Source organism: Mustela putorius, unplaced genomic scaffold (genome assembly GCF_011764305.1).
Source record: "Mustela putorius furo isolate JIRA1106 unplaced genomic scaffold, ASM1176430v1.1 tig00001059_pilon_pilon_pilon, whole genome shotgun sequence".
In the NCBI taxonomy this organism is placed as follows: domain Eukaryota; kingdom Metazoa; phylum Chordata; class Mammalia; order Carnivora; family Mustelidae; genus Mustela; species Mustela putorius.
In genome coordinates this window covers 2,269,896-2,292,240 of record NW_025421553.1, presented here as the reverse complement: position 1 = coordinate 2,292,240, position 22,345 = coordinate 2,269,896, and the positions used below count along the sequence as shown (strand labels likewise).

Sequence of the window (22,345 nt, the reverse complement as noted above, 5' to 3'; positions counted from 1 at the left end):
CTATCTATTTCTATAGACCAGTCTGTGATGTCCTGCAGGCACCCAGGGTTGGTGAGGAGCAAAGCATCTAGGACGTCTGTGCCGGGAACTTCACAGGTGCTCCCCTCAGTGCCCTCCGCCACCACACACAGGTTTCACACACGAACTGGGAGATCAGCCACATACTCAGTGGCAGATGAAGGGTGAAAACAGAGGTCTGCTGCTTCTGCTCCGCCATGAATGTCATTTGCGGCTCTCAGACAATAAGTTTACTTATTTATCTCATGACCTGTAAAAGGCATTGCCTTTGTCCCCACCCTGTTACTCTGCCCTGGCTTTCCTACGTACTCCACAGGACCGGAGGTAAACAGAAAAGCAGGTGTACGAAGGAAGAAAAAGAAAGGACATAAAGTCCCTGATAATCAAAATATCTAAAACACACCTCCAAAGACAGAAACCTGGAAGTAAAAGCTGGGGGGGGCAGCCGTGAGTGCACCTCGAGTCTGCGCCCCCCGCTGCAGACAGCCTCTGCAGAGCGGGGCGGACCTGTGAACCAGAGCAGGATTGTTCATGCCCAGAGTCCTTTGAGCTGTGTGGGCAACTTACAACTTTTAGAACTTCCACACAGCACGGGGGCCTAACTCCACTTATTTTACTACTGCTGCTTCGGGACCTAGGTTTCTGGTGGGAGTGCAGGCCTCCGAGCCGAGGAGCTGGGCTCTAGAAGAAGCTGAGGCGGAAGGCAGGAGACACAGCTATGTCTGTCTGCCCCCTGTGGACAGGTTCTGTCCCTCATTACAGCGTGGGGGGCCCTAGCTGGGTCTGGCACCAGAGTGGGAGGGAGTGCAAAAGGGGACGGGCAGGAATTTGGGTGCTTCTAGCCCCAAAATGCCCTTGCGTACCAGTGTGAGCAACTGGATGGAGAATGATGACCAACCTGTTCTCCAGGCCAGTGTGGAAGCCTGACGTCTGTAAGCATGGCGGGGCACTTATAAAAAACATCTCTTCAACTCTCAGCAACTCACATTTTAGAAAAGAAAACTCTTTGTGTGGCTACAACCGACTTTCTCTAGGATGATTTTGGATTAAGAAGAGGAAAAGTTTCCAAGTTTGTCCATAGATTCAGTAGGAATTCTAGGTCATCCTTCAGTTTCAAGCAGAACTTTGGAAACTCCTTGGCTCTCAATCCTTCAGTAACTGAGTGCTAACCACCATTTAGTTTAGCAAAACCAACATCATTTGGCTAATTTGTATTTCACATTTCTTACCAGGTAAACATAACTGCACTGTTAGGGAGAGCTACGCTGGGCATTTGTGGTAACAGTCTAAACGGAACCCCTGTACCTGAAACCGTTCCTTAAGGTTTAGGGCAGAAACAAACCACCAGATGGAAGAGAGGGACATACCGGAAGGAGAGGTGAAGAAATGTTAGTTAGGTTTAATTCTGGGCCGGTTCTCCTGTGCCAATCTTCCTGTACGCCCTCCTCCTGGCTTCGAAGAATGACAGGTTTTAGGACAGATCTGCTCGAAAACTGCCCTACTGTTAGATAATTCTAGAGGGTAAATGTACATCAGAGGTTTACTGGCAAGGCCTCAGGTTGGCCTGTGAGGAGCAGCAAACACAACAGTGGAATCAGACCTGGTTCACATTCCAGATCTGCCAACTTTCTCTGTGTGTCTCTTTGAGCGAGTTACTCGGAAACTTGGACTCTTTGTCTGCCAGACAGAACAGTGACATCCATCTGGCAGGGGTTCCAACAGACTGAACACAGTATTTCATGGATGGCAACAATCGGCCTGGGTGCGGCTGGGGCCCACTCTGTGGTGAGGACACTTCCTGCTGTGTCCCTTCCACTGAGCCCTGTGTCAGTGGTCACTGGCCATCGGGCCCTTGTGGTAGAGAGAAATCTTTCTAAGGAGGAAAAGTCAAAGATGTACCCACACGGAGAGTGAGACTGAAATCTGTTTCTGGGTGGAATTAAAAAAAATACTCTTTTTCCCATTTACAATGACATTCCCTGGCTGGCTCTGCTCACGGAGGCTGCTTGCTACCCCGTGCCGGTGTTTGTGTGCGTGACCCGTGCTGTCTGGCCATCAGCAGACACCACGGCTCTCACCCCAGCCCAGGAAATATGTGAGTCACCTTTTCTAATTTCATTATGTTAGCCGTCAGCTCTTGGCAGAGAACCTCCACATTTAATTGTACTTGTGACCCCAGGCCGGATGGTGCTGTCTGTCTGTAAGAACAAAGAGAAAAATGATTATGTGCAGCGGTGGCAAAGGAAGTGGAATGAACACATTTAAAATTTATTTGTATAGAAAACTGGGTTACAGTCGTCAGGCGTGAGCATTTCACTTGTTAACATTGGAAAGGCTGGACATCTCTTAACCTGTTTTTGTGGAAGTGGCCGTGTTGTACCTTGGCTTCCGAACCAAAAAAAGTGCTCCAGCACATGGCTTCTTAGACCTCTTGTTCACCTCGAATATCCTTGCTGTCCCCACCAGACCAGAAATGAGTGAGAATTACTGCTCTTCTCAGTCACAGACTTATTTTTGGAGGAGAGACCATTTATTTACACAGGAGTTTTAGTCAAATTGCTGCTCAAGTGCAAGACTTTTCTAGTTTGGGATTTGCCATGCCCATGGAGCTGGCCTTGTCTTACAAGGGAACATGGATTCGTTGTGTACCGTTTCAAGTATTTACAGCATGGGCTCTTCCCCAGGGCTCAGTGGGGTCCCATACCAGCTGAAACTGTAGGAAATTGAGCGCTGTGTGTACATTTTCCTGGAGAAGTGGTCTAACACCTTTGAGCAGATTTTCATGTTAAGGTTAAGAACCATGGTCTCTAGCTTCTCCATATTTCTTGGCTGTAATTTATTTAGCCATTAAGGTTTTAAATTATTTACAGAGAGAAATCACATAGGCAGAGAGGCAGGCAGAGAGAGAGAGAGAGGAGGAAGCAGGCTCCCTGCTGAGATGGCAGTGGGACTCGGGTCTAATTATTTAACACAGGTACTTGGTGAATGACTAAGGACCCTCTAAACATTAAGAAAGGAATTAGATGTTTTTCTGTATACTAGTACTAAAAACAAACAGCTTTCTGTATCCCTGAGCCGCACCATCAAAATCTTAGATCCCAGACAGGAAGCTGAATGGGAATCTGTCAGTGTCTAGAGAGAACGGAGACCCATGGAACTGATGGATCAACATGAAATTTTGAGAGCATACAGGCTACTGATGCACCGACAAAGCCACTAAAAGGAATGGATTCTGCGACCACTAACCGACCCACTTACAAGTGTGGATCCAACGATGGGGCAGCCTGGCTGGATCACCTTGGTGAAAGGAAGATTAGGCTCAGGTCTTATAAATCACTTTATGAACATATTCTTCCCATCATGGGTGTTCTTGGTCCCATGTCATAATCTTTGTGATTTTTTCCTTTAAATGAAGATTCTTTACACTACTTCTTCCTGGGTTGTTTCTTGTTTCGTGTTTTTTTTTTTTTTTTTTTTTTTAAGATTTTATTTATGGGCAACTGGTTGGCTCAGTTGGTTAGGTGTCTGCCTTCGGCCTACGTCATGATCCCGGGTCCTGGATCAAGTCCTGCATTAGGCTCCTTGCTCAGGGGAGTCTGCGTCTCCCTCTGACCCTTCCTACTCTTGTGCTCCTTCTCTATCAAATAAATACATACAAAATCTTTATTTATTTGAGAGAGAGCCCACACAAGTAGGGACAGTGACAGGCAGAGGGAGAGCGATTAGCAGATTCCCCACTGAGCAGGGGGCCCAATGTAGGGCTCAATTCCAGGACCCTGGGTTCATGACCTGAGCAAAAGGCAGACTCCTAATGACTGAGCCACCCAGAAGCCCCATGTTGAGTAAATAGTGGAATGAATATTCCCTTTGTTCTTTTTAGCGGGAGTTTCCCCCTCATCATCACCAAGTTAACAAAATGATAAAATCAGACATAAAGTACATTTTTGTTAAAAAAAAAAACAACCCTCGGGCGCCTGGGTGGCTCAGTGGGTTAAGCCTCTGCCTTCGGCTTGGGTTGTGATCTCAGGGTCCTGGGATTGAGCCCCACATCAGGCTCTCTGCACAGCAGGGAGCCTGCTCCCCGCCCCCCCCCGCCCGGCCCTGCCTGCTTCTCTGCCTATTTGTGATCTCTCTCTTTTAAAGAAAACAAAAACAAAAACAAAAAACCAATCCTGTATATGATAGTGAACTAGGAGGGCACACGATATTACTCTGGCCTAAGTATGTTAGCATATTGAACAAGAAGGGAGAAAGTAAGGGCAGGGTATAAATCTATTCTAGACTGTTCTTTATGTTTCCACTATATTGGCTCAACAGTATATGTTATGGTTCAGAAAGAACCTGTATGCCAGCAGACATGTAAGCCACAGAACGAGACTTTAGGTCATTATTTGAGCATAAAGAGGCCCTAGAATGGCATTATCTAGTAATTCTCCAAGTACAGACCCATGCCAGCACCATCAGCATCACCTAGGAACTTGACAGAAATGCAAATTCTTGGGCCCTCCATTCTAGTGCATCAGAAACTCTGGGGAGGGGCCCTGCAGTCTGTTTTAACAAGCCATCAGATGATTCTGAAGCACACTCTCTACAGCCTAATCCAGTTCCTAGGCTGTTCCTCACAACCAAGCCACTGGTAGATGGGAAAGCCTGTCCTCCGTGTAGTCATACTGACTTGCATCTGAGACCTGATTTTATTATAAACTGTATGACAGTAAATTATTTCTCTGGGTCTTCGTTTTCCTCATCTGTAAAATGGGAATAAAAGTTGTCTTAAAAGGCTATGGTGCTGTCTGTCAAATAAATAAATAAAATCTTTTTAAAAAGTTATGGTGAACATAAAATTAGAGAGAATTGCACATATATATATATGTAATTTTTGTTGTTGTTGTTGTTTGTTTTGTTTTGTTTTTTTAAGATTTTATTTATTTATTTGACAGAGCGAGAGCACAAGTAAGCAGAGTGACAGGCAGAGGGAGAGAGAGTAGCAGGCTCTCTGCTGAGCAGGGAACCTGATGTGGGACTTGATCTCAGTACCCTGGAATCATGACCTGAGCTGAGGGCAGCTGCTTAACCAACTATGCCACCCAAGCACCCCGCATGTTATCTATTTTAATAGAGTCTCTAGTAGGTGGTATAAGCTCTGTAAATGAGTATCACTACTTGTAGAAATTGAGTTGGGCACTGGCTGGCTCAGAAGAGCTCGTGACTCTTGATTTCTGGGTCATGAGTTTGAGCCCGATGTTGGGTGTAGAGATTACTTAAACTAAAAAAGAAAAACCCAACAGTTTAAAAAAGAAAGAAAGAAAGAAAGAAAGAAACAAACAAACAAACAAACTAACTTGTGTTACAAATATGCTTTCTAACATGGAGTAATTTATTTCACTTTTTGGTAATGGATCAAAATCCTTATGTATATGGATTTGAAGGAATGAGCTCTGAGTGGGTGAGATAGAAAATCTTCACAGATGTATTCAGCTAATACTAGTCACAGAGATCTTAAAAGTACTCAAGAATTTTGTGAATATATGAGTTAATGTAAAGAGTTAATATGTGATAAATGAGCTGAGCTATTTGAATTGCTTCTTTCCTATTAGTGTCTTCACTCACTGCCATTTTAGTAAGATAAACTGGTATATTTTACTAAGTGGGCCAAGGTCACAGCTGAGTCTTGGGCTACCAGAACAAGATAATGTAAAATCAGGCATGTTTCTTGATAATCTGGCAACACTCTAGCAAGAACAGTTCAGAATCCAGGCATTCATTTCTAGGACCCTCCCACCCACCCCTTTATCCCCCCTGGATGCACTTAACAAAATGTCTCCTATGGAATGTAACCTCAGTTCACATTTGCTAAGAAGGATGGTAAGCACCCAACATTAGACTAGTCTCAGGAGCAAGCAGATGATAGCACGGGAGGGAATCGTCTTACTCCTGATGATGAGTGTCCACGATGGAGGTTAGTGACCCCAGCCTCTCCTCCAGAGTATTAATTCTGTATCTCATGTAGAAGGTCGAGATGATTAGTGCACAGACACTGGAAAGGGATAAAAGAGAAATTCTTAGTAGGTTCATGAACTGACATTCATGAAACTATCAACTCAGGGCCAGTGTTGTATCTTTAAGGCAAGGTATTTTCCAAAATTAACTTGCCAGAGAGACTTGAAAAAGGTCTTTTTTTCAATAGGCTGATGGCTTGTCACAAAACTTGAGAGCGAAAATAGGATTTAAAATCTTCTGATCCAGGTTCCTCAATTTATAAACAATGGCCATTCTACTAGGGTCCCTCAAGGCTATGCCCAAGGTGGATTACCAAGCCTGTGCTCCTCCCCTGCGGTGCTGTGTCCCTTACTAGGAGGGCCTGGCCAGTGAGTGCCCAGTCTCGTTCTCTGGTGACTCACAAGTTCCCTTCTTTATCTGGAAACCAAACTGGGCACATTCTCCCTGGTAGTAAGGAGAACCTAGAACTGGGTCAGCCTATTTTCAGAAAAACAATTGGTTAAAGGCTGGAAGCTGAGGAGGAAAGGTCTTCAAGTTATGCCAGAGTTTTCACAGTAAAAGGCATGATGGTATTTGGAAGTTGTTTTGGCCTCTGTCCAGAGAACATGGGATAGATGAGAAGATAAATAGTAAGGCCAAAGATGCTTCATCATTCACAGAACAGTTTTCTTACTAATAGTATCCACTCATAACGTAGTCCTCTGCTGGAATTGGCCCAATTTGGTCTTCCTTCCTTCCATTTATTTAAATAAGGGAATGAATAGGAAAATGTAACCTAAGCCTAAGGAAAACAAAATGTTGGAATAGGAGACAAAACTGTCAAAGGTAAGATATGGGTCACATGAGAGACAACTGAGATTTACAAGGACTCTTGGAACCGTGAGACTGTTCTTTTAGAGAAATGAATGATTTTAAGTCACTCATAGTAAATTCATCTACTTACACAATTGCGTAAAATATAAGAATATGGTGGAGAGTCGTACATGTCTGAGACTTGAATTTGTGTAGGACTCCAGTGGTTTCTGACTGACCTGTTGGGAGAAGAAAAAATGGTTTTAAAACTACAACACACCTCCTTCATCCAGCAAAGTCCCTGCAGGGAAGAGGTACTTGAAAGAGGTAATTATTCCAGGATAATAGACACTGAAGAAAACACTGAAGCCTTCCAGGTGTCTGTCCTTGCTCTCATATCAGTATAATTGGTAAACAGCTATTAGAATACTTATTAAGTAAGCAATAATTTAATTTGAGTTTCATCACCAGTTTTTGAGTAACATTCTCAAGACACTATAAATAATGAAGGGACCTCCAGGAAGACAAGTCACCTCTGTATCCCTCACAATAAAGCACAAAACTGGATAATGTTTGTTGAATGAGTGCATGAATTAATATGCACAGAACAAAGACCTACAGTAGGAAAGGAGGGGTGGGAATATGAAAGGCAGTCATAAACTGAAATATGGGTGCCCTTTATTTTTTATTGAAGATTTTATTTATTGAGTGAGAAGGAGGGGCAGAGGGAGAGGGAGAAGCCGACTCCCCACAGAGCACTGAGGGCAATGCAGGGATTGATCCCAGGACTCTGAGATCATGTCCTGAGCCAAAACGAAGAGTGGGATGCTTAAATGAGCCACCCAGGGGCCCCTGATATATGGGGGTCCTTGAAAAGTTACAAGCTGATGACTACCACACTCCCTTACCCAAGACATTCTGTTCCTTACCATGTACAGGGAGACTCTTGGCTTTTCCTTCAGGCACTCTATTCACATGGGCATCTGCCCGGGTTGGTTTTGTTTCTCCCTTGGAGACGTTCAGAACTGTCTGGGATTCTGTCACATGGAAATCTATCAAGCCAAAATGGGGCTGGCTAAGTTTCCTTCCCAGTGCATTTAAAAACACAGCATCAACCACAAAGCAAATTAATCTCACAACATGCATAATGGCTGAGAATATAAATGGATCTTCTCACAATTTGGTTCAGTGGCTAGGTATTGAAATTCAATGCTTAAGAAGTAAGAAAATGATACAAGGACAGTCTGTCCTTAGCCCACTAACTCACTGGGCCCATTCAGCTAGAACAGTGAACAATATGATTGAAAGAAGAGGTAAAACAAAACAAAACATTTTGTGTGTTTCTCTCTGAACTGCCCTAATATGATGTCAATTTAAGAGATTTATTAAATGTGTATAAAGAGAATTTTTTTTTAACCAAGCAGACAATTCTTTTCCCTGAAACTTTCAAACGACCCTTTCTCCAGAGTCTCTTATCGAATTTTAATTGTTAATTAGTCCCTTCCTGATTGGCAAGGTGGTTTTTGTTGGTTTTGTTTTGTTTTATAGGCGTGAGATGAGGATATCTGTATACTTTAGGTAACATACAGAAATTTCTCAGACCTCGAGAGTTCTCAGATTCGGGAGTCTGAGAACCAGAGCTGCTGTATCCTTCCATGTCTTGCCTTCTTTGTCGAACCACTCCATCCAGATCTGAGAATTCATCGTTGAAATCCTGAAGGAAACAAGGAAGTGTACAGAGTCCAATTCCCCTCAGTAAACAGACAGGCCTCTGTAACCCCCACACTTGGGCCTCACTTATAAAACACTGATAAAGAAGGGAGGATTACCCCATACCCCTGGGATTTCCCCAACAGATCAGAGTATCTGGTGACCAAACAGATTTTTCTGGGCCGTTAAAATCCTATCAACAGTGGCCAACTTGTTTGAAACAACAAATGTTTAGAAAAAGCACTGCTGATGATTGAAAAAGCTTCCAGGGTCCAACTGGAAAAGTCTCATTAGCATTCTGTCTTGAGAAAAAGTGATCGGCACAGACATATCGGAGGAAAGAAATGGAAGCACAGTTTTCTAAACCCATGTTCTCAATGCAAAGGTGTTCTTTAAATCACAGTATAAAAAAAGGAATTTTAATGAAAGGAAAAATGCCTTTAACAAATTAGACACTGAAAGCAAAGTTTTAGCTCCTTTCCACCAACCAAATTAAAGGAGAGGCTGTGCTATAACTTGTGAATTATAGAAGGAGGATAGAGGTGTGAGCAGTAGGGACAAAGCAGGGGTGTTTAACTTTTATCCCACTTGTTTCCCCCAAGTGCTTAAGTACTGAAGGGACCGCAGGGGTCATTAAAATGTACCCTTCCCCACTGCCAGGAGGTGCAAGTAAGCTGAGATTTTCACAGCTGAGTTAGCTGCAAAATAGCAAAGGACCAGCCTTTCAGCTTACACTGGCTATCTTTGGATCGTTTCAATAATTCATTTCAATTTCATTTCAGTTCATTTCAATTTCATGCAAAAATATATAGGAAAGAGAAAGTTGAAGAATTCCAGTCTCTTGGATTTAGTAATTACTGACTGAAAGCCTATCATGTATCAGGCAGTATGCAAAGCTCTTCAGACCGACGACTGCACTTAATCTTCACAGCCACACCATGAAGTTGGCATTTGGCTGGATGAAGAAACTGAGTCACAGCAGTTAAAAGCGCTTCTCTGATGGCATAACTCAGCTGGGCGGAAGCCAGATTTGAAACCAAGTTTGTTGGATTCCAAATTATACATCTTGGTTTTTTTTTTTTTAATTGGGATAAAATTCAATGATACAAAAATCATCATTTAAAGCATACCATTTAGTGGTTTTTAGAATAATCAGAATGTTATGCTGCCATCACCATTGTCTTATTTCAGCACATTTCCACCACCCGCAAAGTGAATCCCTTTACCTAGAAGCTTCTCCCTTCTAACTTCTCCCTTGCCCCATCTCTTGGCAACCACTCCTCTACTTTCCCTGTCAGGGTGTCTGTTTGGGACATTTTGTATAAATGGAATCCTACCGTATGTGGCCTTTTGAGTCTGGCTTCTCTTGCCTAGTGTCATGTGTTCAAGGTTCTTTCATGTTGTATGTGTCAGTACTCCTTCCTTTGTATGGCCAAATAATATTCTATTGTATGGACATATGGCATTTTATTCATCCATTCAGCAGATGATGGACATTAGAATTGTTTGTTTTTTAGCTATTACAGACAGTTCAGCTGTGAACATTTTTTTTTTTTAAAGATTTTATCCATTCACCTGAGAGACAGCGAGAAAGAGAGAGAAAGAGTGAGAGAGAGAGAGAGAGAGAGAGAAGCAGACTCCCTGCTGAGCAGGGAGCTCGATGGGGGACTCAGTCCCGGGACAACAAGATCATGAACTGAGCTGAAGGCAGACACTTAATTGACTAAGTCACCCAGGTGTGCCAGCTGTGAACATTCTTGGACGACTTTTTATGTGTACATGTTTTCAGTCCCTGTACTATTTAATAGCTCTCAGAAGATTTGTAGATGTGGGAGTCATGGGCTCATACTATTGTACTCAAGGTATTCTGATATTTAACAGGAATCAATTTGGGAATAAGGACTTGAATAAATATGGCTAGGACTCTCTTGGGCTGACATCACAGCATCATAGGTAAAAATGGGGGGAACTACTTTCCACTGGAGATTTACTATTCAGTCAACAAAATCTAAAGGGGGAAAAAAATCTCTTTCACTTGGTGACTACAGAGTTCTTCTACAATTGCAAAACACTGACAAGCAAAGATAGCAAGATTTTACAAACATCTCCACTGACCACTTGCTCACCCAGACAGCCCACTATCCTGTTTCTTTTCTAGGATGGCTCTTTAGTTACCTTAAAAAAGTTTATGGCCTCCTATGGCCCCCTTTTCTTCAGCACAGAAATGCCCTTGTCTTCAGATTTGACCTCAGATTTTAAGGTCCTATGCTACTTCCATCCCCTGATCCTGGTGTAAGGAGAAGTGTCATTGTGGGACACGTTCCCTTTCTGTGGCTTTTAGATTGTTACGTAGGCAACTCACCAGAGGCAGAGATGAAGGGCGGTCTGCCCGGAAACTGTTTTCAAGAGAAGATGGGTTGGGACTGTTCCCGATGCTCGTATTCTGAAATTAATGAAACAAAATGAAAAACTAAATCAACTAGGAAACCAGCAGAAATAGAAAAGAGAGACAGCAACTGAGGCTTAGGGATGTTGTACTCACATCTAAGTGTCCACACACAGATTTCAGTAGCTTGTAAGTAGAATCTCTGGAGAGGAAGGAGACAAATATGTACTGGAAAACAAAATAGTCATTATTAACAGATACTGCGTGGAAACACGTGAGAGTTCAGTGTGCAAAAAATTTTATATAATTTTTTTCCTTTTCAAAGGAAAGACTCTCATTCACCCACACATTTTTTTTTTTTTAATTCCATTTCCATAATAAACCAAACCTCTTCCCCCACAAGGGCAAAGAACCCCTCAAACCCCATTTAGGTAATAGCAATGTGAAGGTGTTAAGGCACTGAAACAGATGCTCCAAACAAGCACACACAGGCTTAAAAAAAAAAAAAGTCATAATATTAAAAAAAAGCCTAGTGATACTTGCTAGATCTTCTTTGAAGCTTGTTCTCCCACCACCCCTCCCCCCCTTTAAGGTATTTAACATTTCCCAAGGGTCCTCTTTCTCTGTTCTGACCTAGATTTCCACTAAGAATTTCCCAGAGGCTCTTAGAGGCTCCTTTCTTTTTCAAGCCACTTTCAGATTCTCCCTTGTACAAATATGGAGATTTTTCTAGTGGATGCATGTAAATGTAAGTGATGGGCAAAAAGTGAAATCAGACTAGAGAAGGAATTTGGAGACACATGACATAAGGAAAAATGAATTTACCATGAACATGTTAAGTGGGGATGCCTGGGTGGCCCAGTGGGTTAAGCCTCTGCCTTTAGCTCAGGTCATGATCTCAGGGTCGTGGGATGGAGCCCCGCATTAGGCTCTCTACTCAGTGGGGAGCCTGCTTCCCCCCTCTCTCTGTCTGCCTCTCTGCCTACTTGTGATCTCTCTCTCTCTCAAGTAACTAAAATCTTAAAAAAACCCATGTTAAGTGGTAAAGTGTTACATATGTTAAGAAAATATTAAAAATCACTCTTTCTCTGTTTGAGCCACAGAATCTTTTCAGAGCCCCCTTCCAGAAATTTATAATTATCCCTTTTATTCGTGGAGGAGAGCCCTTGATAGGTTTTCCCAGAAAGTATGTGTTCCAGAGTAGATAACACTGTGGGTTCTGCCTTTAGACCCACTTGCTAGGTCTGGCTCTGCTACTTAGAAGTGGGTGACAGTAGGCGAACTGCTCAACCACAGTTGGCTGCAGTTTTTCTTTTGTTTTTTTTTTTTGAATATTTTATTTACTTAGGCAGAGTATGTGAAGGGGCACAGAGTATGTGAGGGGCAGAGAGAATCTCAAGCAGACTCCGCCTGCCTGCAGAGCCCATAGCAGGGTTGGATCCCATGATCTTGAGATCAGGACCTGAGCTGAAATGAAGAGTTGGACCCTCAAGTGACCCTGGGCTTCAGTTTTCTTTTCTTTTAAGATTTTATTTTATTTTATTTAACAGAATAAGAGAACAGGAGAGCACAAGCAGTGGAAGACAGCAGAGGAAGAGGGAGAAGCATGCCCCCCGCCAAGCAGGCAGCCCAACGTGGGGTTCGATCCCGGGACTCTGGGATCATGACCTGAGCCAAAGGCGTCTAGACGCTTAAGAAAACTGAGGCCCGGGCGCCTGGGTGGCTCAGTTGGCTAATAACACTTAGCCTTTCTGGGTGGCAGTGTGAAATCAATGTGAAAATAGAAGGAAAGCATTTAGTGTATGCCTGGCGAGAAGTACTTAATGCCTGTTAGCCACTCGTACTATAAACTTTTTTTTTCTCAAAATATTAACCTATTTCCGACTCTCATCAGAATAGCCTCTTTTATCTTTTCCTCCACTCTCTTTCCCTCTCCAAGTTATCCAGTAAGGTTGGAAATGGAATGCAGCTTTTATGCTTACATAGAAATAGTAGGTAAGAATCTTAAAAAAAAAAAAAAAATTTCAAGTGAGAAATGAGTAACCGAACTATTCCACTCCCTCTTTCTGCCTAAACTGAAATAAACACCACTATCGATGCAAGTATCCGGTCACACATGTGTGGCGCAGCTCAACAGTCAAGAGAAATACAGAATTTCTATATAGAACAGTACTTTATGCAACCTGGAAACAAAGAGGTGCTAGAAACTGGTCCCGAAGCTGACCCCACATGGCAAGCACCGGGTTCATATATTGGGGATAGCTCTGGTGAAGGACCGAGTAAGGTTCTGGGTCCCAGAGACTCTTCAGTCTCATCCCCTCAACAATGCAGTGGTGCTGGTTTTAAATATTAAAGAAACTCAACATATCAGTTTAGCCTCTTCCAAGAGATACTAGAGAAAGGGGAGTTAGGAAAGAATTTTCCGTTTCTGACCTTGGTCAAGCAAGTAGAATTAAGTCAGCAGGAAACGCAAAATTGCCAACAATTATATTAGAATAAAGCACCTTGTGAGGGGAAACACTATACAAACAGGACAAAGCGAAGGCGCCCTCGTCTCCGAGGCCTACTCACCCGGTCTGTGACTGTTGCTATAATTAAGGCATTTGGCACGAGGAGGGCAGTTTTGGTTTTCTTTATGAGGGTGACTGAGAACGCCGGAATAGAGATCTGAAACAGAATCAGTTCACACTGGTTGAGTGTTCACTGAACATGACTTCAAATCTTCATGTAGAAGGAAGAAAAAAAATTTTTTAAAGTTTAACGAAGAAATCCAAAACCACCAGGGAGCTCTCCAGCCTCCAGGAAAAAAAGCCAGTCTCCTCCAAGTTCTGCTTCCAAAGCCGGAGGGTAAATCTGCCTCATCAATTCTACTCGAAGGGCTGGGTGAAAAACCTTGATCTTGAGACAAGGCAATGAATGCAAAATGCACAGTCATCTTAAAGGTAGGCCCTGGCTCTACAGAAACAGAGTGCTTGTGGCCATCCCCCTAGGGCTAATCTCCACACACCACCCTCTCATCTATCCTTATACAAACACAGGTATGGAAAACCTTGACTGACGCTGTTACAGTGGAATCACTACTGGACAGAAAGTCCGGGATCTGAATTCTCAGTTGTTACTTTCGTGAAAGGGAATAAAGGAAACCTTATTTAAAATGCAATCTGGATGCCTAAATGGGGAGCTCTCCTGTACCACTTCTGGTCCTCAGTTGCAGACCCCAACAGGAAGAAGCCCACTTGACTACCCACCCCAGCCAGAGGAAGGAAGGATTTCTCCTTGCCCAGCAACAAGCTCAGCCAATGAGAAGGCATGAACGCTCAATTCTCTTCAATGAGCTTATGTCCAAAGAAACCCCTCCCAACTTCCTCCTTTGCTCTATAATTTAATATTTTTCTCCTTTGATCTCGACTTGCGTATGGTTTGCCAGAGCTTTGCATGGCTCAAAGTGCGATTTCTCTCCCGTTCCTGAATAAACCCATTTTGCTGATAAAACCGCTGGCTGTTTTACTTTTTACAGTCCATACTATCTGCATGACCTACTCGATCTTACAAACCACACTTTCTAAGTCTCAGGTTTCTGATTTGTAAAATGGAGATAATCTTCCCTGCTTCCCAGGATTTTCTGTGGATTCAGTGAGGTAATATATGGAAAATACCTAGCACTCATTAAGAAAGTAATGTATTGTGCTCATTTTGGCAGGACATATACTAAAATTGGAATGATACAGAGGAGATTAGCAGGGCCCCTGTGCAAAGATGAGTGAAATTCATGAAATGTTCCACATTAAATAATAAAAAAAAAAGTCATTCATTTTCTCATTCGTCTTATTTTTATAAGAGGATGAGTGAAATAAAAGAACTTAAACAACTTCTCTGGTTTGAACAATAGAGAATTAGAACAGATGAGAGTGTCATTTTAATTAGGACAGTCCTATAAAGTACATGCTCTAAGAGAGTAGGACATGTGTTTACAGAGGTAGGTGACTTGTCCAAGGTCATAAATGGGTTATGAGAGAATCTGAATCAATCCAATCCAAAATGTGGGTTCTTTTTAATCCAGTGTATTACAAGCATGTACCAGATAACATGAAGAATAGATGTTCCAATATTTTTATATCCCCCAAGCCAGTTTGGTTTCAAAGAGAAACGGGCCATATCACTTTAATCATGATAAAGAATCACTTGCATCCACGGTAAAATGAACTTACTCCCTCCACAGATACACTTATTCAAGTGTACATTATCTTGTAAAAATGCTTCACATATTCTAGAAGAGAGCAACAAGGTCAGTGGGGAAGAGGAGGGCCTTAGGTTAGTACTGTCAGTTTGAAGGAAGAAAACTGAGCTTTTAATTCTGAATACTGTCTTTCCTGTATTTAGGTTTATGAGACAGAGATGTTCTACTGCCCCTCCAAGTTCCAGATGGGAAGACTATGGAAGAATGAGGGGCTAATCTTAATGAGATATTTCCTAAAAACCATTTTGCCGAAGAACTCTACTGCCCCAAATTTTGAAGTGTAGGAGATAACTCATATGGTAAACATTAGGATAAATTTGGGGGAAAAAAAGTAAAGTCTGCCAAGATGGATGAGGATATAAAAATGAGTTTAATTTTGTTTCTGAGCAGCAGCACAAGTGCACAGAGACTAGGGGCTACACATTTGGTTTTTTTCATAATCTAAGGCATGGAACACTCTTAAGGAGTTTTCAATCAACTGCTTAATAAGTATAAAATGACAACCAGATCACATGTGAGAAATAAAGTATAAATCGTTTTTCAGTTTGAGTCTAGATGGGATATGATCCATGCATTTACTTTTACCAGTATCTGAAAATGCAGTCAGACTGACCAAAATGTCCTGATTACATTAAGGCTGCACTTTGTTAATATTTCTCCAGGGTAGGGTGCTTAGAATTTCCCTCCCGAGAGTGAATTGTGAACTGCCTTTAGTTTACACAGGATCGTGTTGGACCCAGTTCTGTTGGCAGTATGGGAATTCTGCCACAGATCTGTGGCCCCAATCTCCTTGCCACCATCCTGGGAAGGGAAGAAATGTACAGGTCACTATTACAGTTCTTAAGTTCCTACCTCCTGATGATTTTTAACCCCTTGTCTCTTAGATTAGCTATAGCACATGCAAAAGCAACCCCGCTACTACCTTTTTGGAAAACCAGTGTGTTAGGCCACTCCTTTTCTCTTTTTCTGGTCTGGTTATTTCTCTTTTAGGTAGATAATGGATTTTAAAACCACTGCTAGGATCATATTAGCTTCAAAGTACACTTACTGAGTTTAAGAATTCCCCCATCCCTTAACAAAGACTCATTCTTCCTTCACTATTATCTCCAGCCCTGCTGCTTTCATCAGAGGTATTGGCTCTAAATTCCTGGGAATTATCTTATCACATTAAACTGTGGAGATTCCTGGGGCACCTGGGTGGCTCAGTGGGTTAAAAAAGCCTCTACCTTTGGCTCGGGTCATGATCCCAGGGTGCTGTGATCGAGCCCTGCATCGGGTTCTCTGGCTCAGCAGGGAGCCTGCTTCCCCACTCTGCCTGCCTCTCTGCCTACTTGTGATCTCTGTAAAATAAATGAATAAAATCTTTAAAAAAAACCCCCAAAACTGTGGAGATTCCTGCTACCTAATCCCTTCCCTACTCCATGAACAAGTTCTTACAACTGAGCAGTTTAGAAATCCGGTATAAACTGCTTAATACTGTTTTGCATTATACTGATTCAGGTGATCATATTTATCAAAATGTTTGTCGAAACACAACTCTACATAATTACAGAACAACATCAAAATAACATGTCTGACCTACAGAACAATGTGCTAGTCGGCGGACCCAACACCAACAAAATCAAGAATTTTCCCTTGTATTTGTTACATAGTCATTATCCTAAAGATTGCCAGGGGCTTTAGGGAGAATATTTAAATAAAACGTAACTACTGCTCAAAAAGTTTTTAGTCAGCAACTTCATGAATATTAAAGCAGCTCGTTCATGATTCAGAAGGATTAACAACTCATTAGGTCACGCAAACATAAGGAGTTTCTCAGACTCCTTGTTCTGGTGGCCTGAATGGACTGGTGGTGTGACATTGCAGGTCAAAGGGAAAGAATGTCAGTGGGATGGTATTATCTTTTTCCTTCTTATGACATAGTCCCAGGGTCCTCCCTTTGGAAGGAGTGGCTTGGGAAAGCTGCCAATTCCTCCAGGCTATCCTCCTTAACAGCTCAGGTGTCTTGGCCTGTGCTCCCCCAAATCTGTTTAATGAGAATGAGAACTTGTCAATCATTGTCCACTGGGGAATGTGGACAATGACTCTCTCAGACCAGGCCTTAAGTGTTCTAATTCCTGCTCCTTTGGAGCTGGTTATGGTACAAAATGAGCTCCTTTAAGCCTGTTTTTCTACATGTCTGATGTGATAGGAACAAGGTGTAAAAATTGGTATTTATTTTTAAAATGGTCTTGGGTTTAATATATGTCTTTCAAACAAATGATGGCACGCTCTCCAAATGGACAACTTTGAGAGTTCTCTAGTGACATCTGGGTAAGGATTGAGTGTATGATTGTGGTAGAGATCTATGTATATAAGGAAAGAAACTGAGAGTGGTCTTTAGGAGAAAAGGGAAGTTAGTATCAGTTAGAGGTATTTAGAATCTGTAATATTTGGAACTATGATAAGGGAAATAAAGACATAAAGGTATAACAAGAGTAAATATTTATCAACATTGCTACACTTAAACAAACTTGACTTTCACAACATATAATAAAGTGCATAGCTTTCTTTTAAAAAATTATACCAACCTTAGTGTCTTTTCCAAAGACCTTGGAATGAAAACAAATCCAGTTTTCTGATACAAAGAGCTTCCCTTGGTATAATATCTCTTTCTGTAGAGCACAGGTAAAACCTGGGAAAACAGACACAGGTATAAGAGGACTTGCAATTTCCAAATGAAATAAAAATTCCGTAAATATGTTGGTGACTCAGGATTGGCAGAGATAATATACTCATATTCAAAAGATCTTTCCCCTCTTTGTCAGCTGTCTTCCGTGGAGTAAAGCTATGGGCATGAGAGTTTGTTTTTTAATTCAAAGTCTGACATGCTTTGGTATGAAACTCAAAATGGCCAGGCAAGTCTAGCACTACAAACGAGAGTTTGAGAATGGAGTTTCAAAATCCTCTTTTTAAGGAAGGCGTGTCACCTTGAGCTCGTGTTGACATTCCTGCCCCTCCTACTCTGGGACCGTCACTAATGACTCCTTTGGAAATTGATGGTCTCAGTGTGGGAAGAGCATGTGACCCACATGATTGGGCCTCATGGCAGGAATCCAGCCTCCTGCTTAACATGGGTATACTGAGAGACCAGAATGGAACCTTGGTCCTAATGAACCTAAGAGGAGCAGAGGTCTTCACTGGCATGCTGAGCAGGATGTCTGGGGGTGATCCTCGCGCCCCACATCATCTAGGGATTGACACGTCTGCGCATTAGAATCTGTGCTTCCTTTCAGCCTTCTTCCAGTGTTCTCTGTTTCTCCAGTCTCGTGATCTTCACTCTCAGGACAAATGCACAGTGCATTTCAGCCATCAATACAGAGGTGAGGAGATCATTCTGGAATCCTCTTAGAGTGCTCCCTGTTATGAGGACAAATTCAGTTTCCTGGTCTACTTTCCTTCAGGTGTTTGGTGACAGCTGAATGAAGTTGGCACCACTGTTATATTGTGACTTTCAAAAGCCTGTTCCCCTGGGTGCTTCAGCCCCAAAATGGAGGCCGCTTTCTACCCCCAAACCAATTAGCATCTCTTCAAGTTAAGTCAAACAGACCAGAACTTACTTTGCCTCAGTGGTTCCTCAGTTGGGACATCAAGGAACAACTTGTGGAAGTGCATATTGGCCTTGTACTACAATGAGAACACAACACAGGCATCACCACTCACATTTCTTGGTGAAACATTGTAAATTTTGACTTCAATTTAAATTACAAAACAAGGGATGCCTGGGTTGCTTGGCCCATTAGAGTCCAACTCCTGATTTCAGCTCAGGTTGTGATCTCAGGGTGCTGGGATCGAGCACCACGGTGGGCTCTGCACTCATCGGGGAGTCTGCTTGTGGATTCTCTCTCTTTCTGCCTCTCCCCCCAGCTCATGCACCTGCACTCTCTCTCTCATATAAATCTTTAAAATAAATAAATACACCTTTAAAATAAATGAATAAATAAATAACCTAACAAATTTCCCCTCCCTTGATACAGTCGCTTTAGGAATTCCTTCTCTCTGACCTCACAGTCTTCAATACAAGCCTTCAGAGTGGGCAGGGCACAAGGTTTCATTTTCCAAAAAAATTAGTGACCTTCTGGTTGGACAGACATCCGTGACCATGCTCTAGCTGGTGGTCACTGTTCTGCCCAGGTGGCTCGACAAGGATGTCCCTAATAACAAATGGCATGAAACTCCAAGGGATCTCACCAGGGAAGGCAGCAGATCTCAGAGCCCTCCAGATACAAAGACTTTAAGGGGGGCAGAGGTTGAAGGGTCAGATAAACCCGAGTTCAAGTCTTGGCTACATCTCTCCTTCGGTGTGTGATTGTGGCCGAGTGAGGGAGCCTTGCTGAGCCTCAAATTCTTCTGTGTCAGAGGACAAATACACTACTTGCCTCAAAGGGCTCCCATAAGGCTTAAATGGTACAATTCATCTGAAAAACCTACCACCTGGTATTGTCACTCTCATTACTTTTGTTGTGAGAGCATTTCCTTAGTCAGTGTCAGGGGGAGAGAACTCTCGAGGGCAGTAAGAAGACATGTGTTTAGACAGCTGTGACAACAACAATGGACAGCCAGCAATTTCCATTTGGTAACTTGCCTTTACAAATACCATTCCCAAAATAACCTGGGGAACTGGTGTCCCCATTCCATGGGTCTGGACAGTGTGCCTCAGGGAAACTGAATCACTGAACTGGCGCCACACAGCTAAGAGGTAGAACTGGTCCTCCTTCCACAGGACCCCTGCCTGACAGGATGCTTTTGATAAAAAAAAGTCTTGTGAGCCGAACAGAGAGATAGTATAAGCAGGCCCTTCATGTTTTATTATCCAAACTAGGAGTGGTCTCAGTGACAGGACTGGCCCTAATACTGCTCTAAGGAAGAGTTTAGAAAGGTCATGAAGATGAAAGATGGTCCCCACAAGTCAGCTATTCTACAAACACCTCATGTAAAGTAGGTCACCTCATGCTGCTTCCTAAAAGTACATTCAGTATCCACAACATTACCTGAATTAAAGCTAAGTATTTCATGGGAGTTTTCCTGAGGTTTATTTTATTTTATTTATTTATTTTTTTATTTTTAATGGCTACAGTGAGAATCAGCTACATGACTTCATTTTAAAAATAATCTGGGCCACGGATGCCTGGGTGGCTGAGTCTGTTAAGCATCTGCCTTCAGCTCAGTCATGATCTCAGGGTCTTCAGATTGAGCCCCACATTGGGCTCCTTGCTCAGCAAGGAGCCTGCTTCTCCCTCTGCCTGCTGCTCCTGCTGCTGTGCTCTCTCTCGCTGACAAATAAATAAAAAATCTTAAAAAACAAACGAACAAAAAACCCCCAAAAAACCTGGGCCCAAAAGAAGAAAAAAAATTCATGAAACAAGAAAACCTGAACATGGATTCTTCAAAAATGTGAACATAATAAAAGGAAAAAAAAATAGGTGGTGGGAATGATCTATATTAAAAACAAGAGATAAATGGATAAATGCAATCGTGCCTCCTGACTGGATTCGGGGGGTAGGGGCAAAAAACATTTATAAAGGCCTCCACAGCGGTGCCTGGGTGTCTCAATTCATTAAGTGGCTGCCTTCAGCTCAGGTCATGATTCCAGGGTCCTGGGATCAAGCGCCGCATCAGGCTCCCTGCTCAGGGGGGAGCCTGCTTCTCCCTCTCCCTCTGCCTGCCACTCTGCCTGCTTGTGCTCTCTCTAGCTGTCAAATAAATAAAATCTTAAAAAAAAAAAAAAAGGCATTTACTACTGGGACAATTATGGAAATCCAAAATGGATTTTATGTTAACACGATTTTGGTATATTTACTGTTTAGTTACATTTCTTGTGTGTGCCAATGTGTTTTTTGTTGTTGTTGTTGTTGTTCTTAGGAAAAACATATTCAAGTATTTAGGGGTGAAGTGTCAATAACCACCTCAAACCATTGACTCCAGTAAGTATTCCCCACTCTAAGACACTGAACTGGGCTTTCACACCCATCTGGGGGTGTTTGAGAGCGGAACTGAACTACTCCTGGACAAGAGTCATGATCCCATTCATAGGTTCCCCAATCCCCAGCCCCGGTGGAGCTGGGGAGCCTTCCATTCATACAGGTGCTGTATCAGGCTCTTATTTTAATGCAAGGCTATCAAAGCTCTCCTGGTCTCAGTTAATTATTAGACCAGCATGTGACCAAATTGTTCCCTGCTCTCAGGGTGCTTGTCAGAGTTAGGGGGCACGGTGTGGAACCCACCACTGCCCAGGATATACTGAAAGGTCAGTGGGGAAATATGATCTTGATTAAAAATCAACCAAAGAAATGGCAATCTCTTCTTTCTTCCAGATTCCCAACCACCCCTGCCTATAGGAATCCTGACCAGCAGGGAGATGCACACTTGGGTTTAGTGTCCCTGCCGCGACATGACGCACACTGCCTTCCCAAGTTACCTGGCTGGAAGACGAATACTTTTTCCTGTCCATCTTAGATTCATTTTTGCTTTCTGCTTTACAGTCGTTCTTGTCGCTTGCTAAAGAGGTACCATCAAAACTGGATTTGGACCTGAGGAAAGAGAATCCAGGGAGTCTGTAAGATGAATTTTGTATGCTATTCATTGACTGTATTGTGACAAATCTTGATTATTATACAATCGCATGAGAAAACCTGACATTGGTTTTTCTCTTCTCGACCTTGGTGATCACTCATGATACTCTGCGGGCATTTACACAGTATAGTGTGTAGGAGACTGGGATGGTTTCACGAGGCCGCAATCTTAAACTGGAGAAATGTGAACTTGTGGGAGAAGTATCAGCTGAACTGTGAAGGTCAGTATACCATCTCAAAAGTCTTTTAAGCAGTCAAAAGGAGCAGGCAAATTATTAAACAAAACTACAGCTATAGTTCAAGCAAAGAATATTTTTGTTTCAGATTTCCATTAATATTTAACATGTGTTAATTGAGGAGGGCATTGTATTAAAGTCAGGAGGCACACAAGGCAGTCTTTTTCCTTAAGGAGCCTAAGAATTCATCAGTCATCTTTTTTTAAAAGGCAGTACAAAATTTAGCACCAAATAATACATACCAGGGGTATTGGGGGCAGGTAGAGAGATACAAAGTCCAACAGGAGATAAGAGAAGAGGGGCTCAATAGCACTATCTGGGTTTAATACACTGGGTCCCAGAGGATGAGCAGGAA

The 22,345-nt window shown here is 42.5% G+C and overlaps 1 protein-coding gene and 1 non-coding gene across 14 annotated transcripts in view; one reads left to right on the top strand and one right to left on the bottom strand.

Annotated features, from left to right (window-relative positions):
• GRAMD2B (GRAM domain containing 2B) overlaps positions 1-22,345 on the bottom strand; it is a 113,333-nt gene that overhangs the window by 2,282 nt on the left and 88,706 nt on the right. For 7 of the 13 annotated variants that reach the window (XM_013060852.2, XM_013060848.2, XM_045087104.1 and 4 more), the window contains 12 exons: positions 21,601-21,712; positions 18,743-18,809; positions 17,714-17,817; positions 13,478-13,573; positions 11,063-11,134; positions 10,883-10,963; positions 8,413-8,524; positions 7,740-7,862; positions 6,962-7,049; positions 5,951-6,055; positions 2,123-2,216; positions 1,386-1,466 (listed from right to left, as the gene is read on the bottom strand). In XM_013060852.2, the coding sequence (XP_012916306.1) occupies positions 1,386-1,466; positions 2,123-2,216; positions 5,951-6,055; positions 6,962-7,049; positions 7,740-7,862; positions 8,413-8,524; positions 10,883-10,963; positions 11,063-11,134; positions 13,478-13,573; positions 17,714-17,817; positions 18,743-18,809; positions 21,601-21,712 (1,135 nt within the window). Of the gene's footprint in view, positions 1-1,385; positions 1,471-2,122; positions 2,217-5,950; positions 6,056-6,961; positions 7,050-7,739; positions 7,863-8,412; positions 8,525-10,882; positions 10,964-11,062; positions 11,135-13,477; positions 13,574-17,713; positions 17,818-18,742; positions 18,810-21,600; positions 21,713-22,345 lie in introns of all 13 variants that reach the window. The other 6 variants (XM_004761335.3, XM_013060850.2, XM_045087108.1 and 3 more) reach the window with 3 other exon arrangements.
• LOC123393887 lies at positions 14,591-14,695 on the top strand. Its single transcript, XR_006608695.1, has one exon. It is a non-coding gene; the product is annotated as a U6 spliceosomal RNA (small nuclear RNA).